We start from the raw sequence: 9587 nt of genomic DNA, 5'->3' as shown, positions 1-9587 counted from the left end.
TACAATCAAACTTCAAGCTGTTTTGGATTAAAATTGAAGTTCTCTAATTTGTATAAAGCATGTCTGCAGCATTCAATTTATTGGATATTACCTTTCATCAAAATTAAATGATGATATAGTTTCACTTACAATGACAATGTATATTTCACTTAAATGATCATTCTTTTAGTATAAAGTTACTAAGATTTTTTGGGCAACAAGCGATGGACTTGCTAGAATGCTAGCAGTGTCAATAAAGAAATCTTCCAGTGTAGCTAGGGATTTTAACTGGTTCCCTAGGGAAGCTATTGTTTTCTGACACTCTGCAAGCTTTTCGGCAGCTAGAGCTAGATCCTCCTGACATAGCAGAGATCATATACATTACATGAGTTTGCCAGAATTTGAAAGTCTTAGATAGACACCATTCCATGACCTCAAACTTACACATATTCACAATAAAAGTGGTTTTATTCACAATAGAATCGTTGAGATTTGTTTTATATAAGTTCAATTATGGATTATGAGACAAATTATGAATTATGGAATTTTTAAAAATTTAGATACGTATTTTGTGTTAATTTTAATTAAACATATATTTAATATTAAGGGTATTTTAGTAAATTTAAAAAATTTAGAGTCAATAATAATTTAACTAATTTTAGTAAATTCAAAAAAATTTAAAATCAATAATAATTTTAATTAAAGATATTTGATATTAGGAGTATTTTAGTAAATTTAAAAAAATTTAGAGTCAATAATAATTTTACTAAAGATATTTGTTATTAGGGATATTTTAGTAGGGATATTTTAGTAAATTTAAAAAAATTTACAATCAATAATAATTTTAATTAAAGATATTTGATATTAAGGGTATTTTAGTAAATTTAAAAAAATTTAGAGTAAAAAATAATTTAACTAAAGATATATGTTATTAGGGATATTTTAGTAATTAAAAAATTAGAGTCTAAAAAATTTAATTAAAAATATTTTATTTATTATATTTATATTTTATTATATATATTTACTAAATTTAATCATTAATATTCTAATTAAAAATTATAAGGATATTTTGCACAAAGTATTCACAATTCCCAAATATATTAAATATGAAACAAACAAAAACTAAAACATTTCTAGGCATATTATTAATATTCCATAGATTTTATTTTTATAAACTAAACATAGGAATACTATATATTTGGTAATATTATTCCAAGGAATCATATTCCTAATAATAATATTCCTAGGCATAAAAATTAATCCTTGAACCACACACATTCTTAGTTTAAATTGATACAAAACTTGTGATACTTATAAACAGAGGCCATTAAGCCATAACTCAATACCAAGCAACATTTTAAGCTTTTCTATTATTCAGATTGGTTTCTACATATTTTACAAAGTGGTTTTATATAAATTTGAGAGAAACACAAAGTTTGATTCATAAAACTCAATTTGTATCGATACACTTTTTTTGGATAGCTTTTATTTTTTGTTCATGAGATAGTAAAAGAAGATTTTTGTAGCTTTTTCTTGTTTTTGAAATTGTCACTATTTTAAGATTATCTCTAACAGTTTGACAGATATAGATAAATCTCCAGTCTTAATAACTGAAATTAGATACAAAAATGTAACCGAAGTACCGAACCAAAATAAAATGAACCTTTGTAATTTTTTTAACTCGTAATCTCTCAATTAATTACTTTAAATTCAGTTACTCTATTTGTTAAAAGTTTTAATACTCACAGTATCCTCACTTGAGTTATTGTGTTTACCGACTTACATAACTAGCTTTGAGCTTCAGAGGCTTTAGGATTAGAAAAAGATGATATGACAGATCTAATAGCATCGCATCATTATAAAAACAAGAATAATATTTGTGAAAAAAAATCAATTACATTTTTTTATTACCTTTTTAAAGAGTAATTTCTACATTTATATATTATACACAATACTAGTACTACCAACTAGAGATGCATAGAGAGTAACCATTGGAGTTGGAACAGGTTTGGAGTAAATCTAAAAATATTTGGACTGTGAAAATAATGAAGATCACTGTTAGTAAGAAAATAATGGAGACAACCAAGATCCTTTAAGAAAAACACAAATATTTAATTTTGTTATTAATTTTTCTTGTTCAATGGGATTATGTCCAATAAAAACGATATGATCTACATAAGCTAATAGGTAAATTGTAGATGAGGGTGTGAGACGAATAAAGAGTATTATTGAAACCAAAATTAAGAGGAGTAGTGCTAAGAGTAGCAAACCAGGCAGAAGGAGCCTATTTCAGGCTTGCAAACCTTGGTAGAGGCATCAGTTTCGAGATTTTGAGATTGAGGTTTGGGAAGGTAAGTGTGTAGGAGTAGAGGTTGTAGAGGAAGAAACAACTTGTGGAGTATGAATTAATTACATGTAGTGGTTGAATGTTCTCAACAATAACCTTGCCCTGTGCAGTGCAGTAAGGCATTTAAAACCTTTGGATTGTGGTATATATCCTAAGAACACACACTGCTCAGAATTATAATCCATCTTATATTCATTAAACAGTCTAGTATAATCAGGTTTGATATGGTGAAGTTTTTTATGTGGAGACAGCATATTCAATACTTTAGTAGGCAATTTGTTGATAAAAAAGGCAGTAGTTCCGGATTAGCTTGAACAAGAGTGATGCAGCTTGAGTATTCTTCAGCAAGTCCATCACAAATTGTTTCTATATGAGATAACCAAGAGCAATTAAGGAATCAACTAGTTTCTTGATATTTGCAAGCTACTGAGTGATTCAAAGAGACTTTTTCTTTAAATTCTTGAGTTGTGTTATAAGCAGTTTGATCTTAGATTTTGTGGATGAAGTTTATGCCAAATTTGAAGTGATGAATGGCAATGAACCATACGACTCTTGAAAAATACATCTATGGAAATAAGAAGCCAAGAGCCAAGATTGTAATCTTGTTGAAGCCATTCAGTATATTTGGAAGAGATCGTACCTGTAGTTTTTGCTGTTTTCGATTGAAACTAAGATGGTTGTTTTCCTTCTATGATATGATTTTCCAAATTCTAACATTTAATGGCAAAAAGAACAACTTGTTTCCATGTAACGGAGTTAGTATCATCCAACTTATCAGAAATTGGGGTGAGAAGAGATTTGTTGTTTGCAGTGGTAGGAACGATCAAGACCATGAAAGGTGTAACGACCCAACTTCTAGCATGTCATGATGATACTAAAAGTAATGTGCTACATTATGGTATCAGAACAGTTCTTCCTGTAGAGTTTTGGGAGTTGTTTCTCTACATATTCTGAGTGTCTGTCATGCTGTTATAGAAGGACCTAACTCTTGATACCATGAAAGAATAGCTATGCAATTATAATGAAGGACCAATTCAGAACCAGAAAAAGAGAAAAGACAGAGAGATGAGAGTAAAATTGTATATCTTCAATAGTGTATTTGTACACTTTTTTTGTTACATTTTCAAAGAGTAATTTCTACATTTATGTATTATACACAGCACTAACACTTAATGCATATATCAAGAATCAGTTAAAGACTCTAGTAACTAACTATACTAAAATAGGAAGGCTAACTAACAGAATTAGTTTTAGCTATGGGATTAATTTCATCCTTTTGACACTCTACACTAACAGTAAGTGTTCTGACCTGCAACTTGTGTAACTTGAGTTTTTGAACTAAAAAGTATTTACTTTCGAATATAAGATAATTCTTTTACTGTAGATAATTTATTTAACGATAAATAATTATTTATTTAAATTTTAAATAAGTGAATATATTTTTTAAAATAAAATCCATCCATGACAAGTGTCATATAGTGATTGCTTTAGAAAAGAATTGGTTCCATTATCCCATATTACCAGGAATAGGGGAGGACAAACGTGTCCCAACTCTGCCATCTCTATTCATTTTTGTTTTTCACTCCAATAGGCAATAGCTAAAGGCAAATGGAATTTACATTTGGTGGACCATAGATGGGAACTGAGGTTCTAAAAATTGTTGTCATTAAAGTAATTAGCCAACTTTTTCGGATCGCATGAGCTACAGGAACAATTTTGGACTATGTTATTATTAGATGGTTATTATTAATTATTAATAAGCTCTTATTCCTTAATATAATAGGAACGATTTTCGTTAGAAGAATTAGAAATTAGAAGCCAAAAGCATTGTAGCTCCAATATGCAATAAATAGCTGCTATTGAGAATTGGCTTTTATTTGACAACTTAGTTGCAATGTTGCATTGAGAGCAACACGGTCATATGGTTATGCTCTTGGTTAAGTCACGAGACTTCATCTTGTTTGGTAGCTAGCAAACTCCACAACCTGCTGCTTTTTCTTTTTTTTTTCTTTTCCCCTGTTGTATACTAATTAATTCATTTTTTTGTTTAGATCAAATATAAAATTATTTTTGTTTAAATTTTACATTTCATCCGATAGTAAAAAAATAAGTATTAGTTTAGTGTACGAAAAAAACGATTTTTTTTGGTAAATAAAAAATATATATAAACAACACCGTTGATATTTTTCTTAAGTAGGTCTTTTTACTTTTAATATTAAAAGTAAGAATTTAATTTTGATGCACTGTTAGTGTAAAATAGTTTTATATGTGCATTCAATTATATAACGTCACATCAGTAAAAATGATACATTTTATATTAACGGCATAAATAGTCATACAAAAAAATGAAAGAAAATTAAAAAAAAAGTGTCTTTATACTATAAAAGAAACGTACAAAAAAGTGTGTACATAAAAAGTAAATATGATATACATTAAAATTAGTCTTTAAAGAATTTTAGATCAAACTAGCTATTTGATTTTTAACAAAATTTTCTTTTCTCTAGAAGTTCTTAAAATTAATTCTTTTGGACAAATTGAATTTTTATTATTTTGAAGAAAAAGTAATCTGTCTTGGCTTATAATAATATTTTTTGTAATATAATTGTCCTATAATAAAATTTATTAGAAATTTATTTATTTAATGCGTATATTAAATTTGATTGATAGTAACAAGAGATTAATTTATCCGACAGAATAATTTTTAAAGACTTTTAAAAAATAAAAATATGTTAAATACTAAAATGTCTAATATAAAATTTTGTAAAAATTAATTTAAATATTTATTAAAAAAATGGTATAAATATCATTTTTGGTATATCACATGTGTATTCCAAAATAGTTCAAAGGAACAGTTTGAATAACAAAAACAAGAATGGTATCAATTAATAAGACTAGGTCCAATGTGCTTTACGGTGCATTTGGAAGTATGTGAGGTAGCAATTGGGATGCATAATAAGGAATAACCGAATAACTGATTACTAACTGATGATTATAATTTTTTTAGATGGATTGGACAATCTTCAATCTTAAATAGTATAAATTTTTCTATATTAAATTTACACATATAATATTAACAATTTTATTTATTATTTAGCATCAGCTAAATTTTAAATTTATGTATATTTATTATATGACGTAAAATATACCACTAGACCAAGACCTTGCATGCACTAATAATGTAATTTGAATGGTAGGCATTTTCTTTATGGGCCATATCTTGCTACCCATTTCAGATGCGATGAGCACACCACAAAGCATAACTCTAAATTAAAAACTTTCGGTTTCTTGCTTATTCTTTGGATTCCAATATCCCAATTATCATAAAGCTCAAGGGCCATTGGTGGGGTTAGATACTTGGAGGCAAAAACAGTACCAATATTTCTGCAGTAAATGTTAGGTTTTTATAAGAATTAAATTTATTTTATTTTTTTGTTTTGTTTTGGTTTTACCTAGATATATCTACTGCTGATACTGATAGGACCCAAGATACTAGAATAGTACAGGGACTTTATATATAGAGATATAGAGTCGCATTATAAAATATTTTATAAATATTAAAAATTAATCACTAAAATATTTGGTTAATTATAATATAATATTTTATATAGTTTTCCAACAAAACAATTAATTAGAAATTTGTATATATTAAAATACTAATTTTAATTTAAGAATTAAAAATATCAAATAAGTAAAAATAGATAAGAATTACAATACAGCTAATAGTTATGAATTATGACACCAATTTTTTAGTTTCATATAAAAGAATAATTTAAACATACAAATATGATTTACTTTTTTAATATTTTTTTGTTTTTTTTATGATATTTTTTAATTCAGTGAGTCAAAAATTAATTTATTACAGATTAGAACTTTAAATAAGAGTTTGCTGCTGGTCAATAATTTACTGTGTATATGAAACAGAATTCGAATCATCGACACTTATTTAAATAGATAAGTGATCATTTGATCAACTCAAATTGATTTTCTTTTTTCTATATATGATGGGGTGAAAATCATAATGGTGCTTCATATTGCATTTGAAACAGTAGGCATTGGAGCCCACATAATTGGGGCACAGCAAATTGTTCAAAGATAATAGCATATAGAAGAGAATCAAAATAAGTAGTGTTGCTTTCTTTGTGCTAAATGGTGTCTCACACTTGTAGGTAATGGCAATCAATGCTCACCCCCTCCCCTCTCGTCTCCATCAACTAACAATGGATGCTAGCCTCAACTCAATTCACACTTTGCCAACACAATTTTCTTTTCTTTTCTTTTCTTTCCTTTCCTTTTATTTTCTTTTTCTCATTATGCGATGAACCATAACCAAAATTTGATATATATGGTAGGAGATATATGTAAGAGCATCACGAAATCAGGTGTAAGTGATTTTAACCGTTGATTTCAATCATAAAATATGTATAATTGAAATAATAATTAAGATTAATTTTTTGATTGAAACCAACCGTTAAAATTATTAAAATACCTAATTCTATTCTATAATATTTTCTGTAGCTTAATATAATAATCTGGAGTGGTAGAAAAGATAATATTTGAGATAAGAAGCTAAGTCAGAACAAGAGATTGAGGATCAGAATTCCATGATCAAATAATGACAACTGATCATATTACTATTACAAAATTGAAATTTATTAGAGAAAGACCAAGGTACCCCTATAATTTTCAGTAGTTCCGATCCTAGGTTCTAATTAATTAATAATACAGGAACCATGAAGTTCAACAAAAATACATTACTCAAATAAATAATATATATAAAAAAAACATGTTTAATTTGTTTGAGACTAATAATAAGATGAGAGAGTATCCAAAGTTCCGAATTCAAGACGATGATTTCATGACTCCCTAGTTTTTATTGGCATATACAAAACTAAAATAGCTGCTTTTGATTGATTTCGAGTTATTACATTCAAAGGGGCACCCACAAATTAAACATTAAAAAAGAAACACAAAACATTAAAATATGTATGGGATTTGAGTGAAATCATCAACCGCTTGATCATGTCGGCTCAAGAATTGAGATGAAGAAGAAGAGCTATGGCAGAAGCTATCACTGAAATCACTGCAAGGAAAAGGGGGCAAGCTAACATGGGAATAAGAAGAAGAACCATGCATAATTTCATCGCTACTACTAAAAGTAGTAGTAGCGACCAAAGCAGACTCAGAGGCAGATGTAGTAGAAGCTACAACACGAGCCAGGCGATCTTTAGCTATCGCCAGATCGTGTTGTAACTCTACCATCTTCCTCTGAAGGAGCGCTATGGCGCCAATGCATCCATAAACTGGGTCGCGGAGCCTGGCTTCGGCCTCATAAGCGAGAGAATTCACCGTGTCCTCTCTTTGCTCTTCAGGGACCTCAATGAGGATCTTGCTCACATTGCTTGCTCCGAACACCTTGTGAACTTTCGCGAATTTCTTGCACTCATCGGAGCGAAAATACGGCGCGAAGATGCAGTTGGGGATGCATCTTCTCTTGAGTAATTTGCAGGCTGCACAAGAAGAACTTGAACGAGGCTCATATCCCTTCATGGCTTGCCTTTTCTTTCTTTGTTTTCCACTTTGGCTTACACAAACAAAACCACTTTCCCTATTTTGTTTTCTAAGTTCTATCCTCTATATCCTTTGAGGCTAAAATTAAGTTTATGGTCCTTTATGTAGGTCTTTTCCTCTCTTAGTAATAACTATATTTTAAAATTTGGATATATTATATTATATTATTATACTTATTTCTTTCATTTTTAAAATGGGGGTAAAAGTCAATACCATCTTTTATTCATTTATTTAAGTGATGATGACATTCTTTTGGTGGAATCTTTTATTGATAACAATCTTGTTTGATAATTTAATTAAAAGAAATCTATCACTTAAAAAGAATTAAGCTAAATTGAATAAAACTTCAGATGAGACGAGTGAAATTTACACTGAAATTTTCAATTAGATCATTTTTATTTTTTTGTTCAAAAATATTGATTGTATAAAACAATTATATTATGTATATAATAAAAGAATTATTTACTAAATAATCACCAAATATTATTTTTATTCTACTATAAATAATAAAAATTTAATTATAAATTTTTAAATTATAAAGTGATGATGGTTAAAAATTTGGTCAAAATTAAATAATTAAAATGATCTCTTTCCAATTTCCAAATGGTCGATTTTAAGAGCTGTTACGTGTCATCACCTATATATGGCTATGAGCTCAGCTGTTGAATGATAAGTGTTAGTAAGGCAAAGCTAACACCGTTTTGGGTCCTCCATGGGACACTGCTGCTCTTGTCTTTTTAGTTTATACTATATTATTTTCTTTTTCCTTTGAAAATAATTATTGTGTTTTAAATAAATATATTTTTTAATTAGGAAAATAACTGGAAAGTCTCAAGGACAATGAAATCTGAATAATGAATATATATCTTGGCTATTCCATCATGATTTATTTTTATTTTTTATGGTACTACCATAGTGATTTCGTCATCTTTTATTTTCTTCTTTTTATTGGATTTTTCTCGTTCTTTAATTTCAAGGGAAAAAAAAACATTTAAATAGTAACTAACGTGTAAAGAAATTGAAATTATTGATGCCGTCATAATTGCATTATTAGTAACTATATAAGTTTAACTTTTCCCTTACACAATATTTATTTGTAATTCTTTAAAGAGTACTTTTATGAATTTTATTAGCAAAAAGATCAAAAAGGAGAAAGTAAAAAAAGAAAAAAAGCATACAAACATTTCCATATATATGAACATACATGACACACATTGCATTTGTAATTTTGTGCTTTATGGTTAATCTTGAATGTTCTTGGTTATCACATTCATCCAAATTGGAGGAGGCTGCAATTCCAAAAGTAGGGTCCAAATAATTGATTTATTATGCGGACAATGGGTGATATGTGTGGATAGTTTTCAAGTCAGACATGATAGTTCATCAATAAAGATGGGATATTTTGATTGATTGAATAAAAGAAATTAAACAAGCTCATGAGAACTTTTATTTTCGTATATTGAATTCTGAGTGGTAAAGATTTTATAGATGATCTAAATTATGTATTATACATTGTTGTAAGTATTTACAAAATGTCTTTTTATATAATTAAAATAATATTTTTCTTTTACAAAATTTCAGTAATATTTTATTTTTTAATAATTAAAAAATAATTTTTTTATAAAATATCAGTAATATTTTGTTTTTTATAATTAAAATATATATATTTTTTTTACAAAACGTCAGTACTACA

At 27.7% G+C, this 9587-nt stretch overlaps 1 protein-coding gene across 1 annotated transcript; it reads right to left on the bottom strand.

Moving 5' to 3' along the window:
• Window positions 1–7062: 7062 nt before the first annotated feature.
• Window positions 7063–7991, bottom strand: LOC107469402 (LOB domain-containing protein 21). Its single transcript, XM_016088784.3, has one exon. It carries the CDS (start codon window positions 7871–7873, stop codon window positions 7301–7303), a length of 573 nt encoding a protein of 190 aa, XP_015944270.1. The 5' UTR covers window positions 7874–7991; the 3' UTR covers window positions 7063–7300.
• Between the last annotated feature and the right edge of the window lie 1596 nt (window positions 7992–9587).

Source organism: Arachis duranensis, chromosome 10 (genome assembly GCF_000817695.3).
Source record: "Arachis duranensis cultivar V14167 chromosome 10, aradu.V14167.gnm2.J7QH, whole genome shotgun sequence".
In the NCBI taxonomy this organism is placed as follows: Eukaryota; Viridiplantae; Streptophyta; class Magnoliopsida; order Fabales; family Fabaceae; genus Arachis; species Arachis duranensis.
The sequence above is the reverse complement of the archived record's forward strand: the minus strand, read 5'-3'. Positions and strand labels throughout refer to the sequence as shown.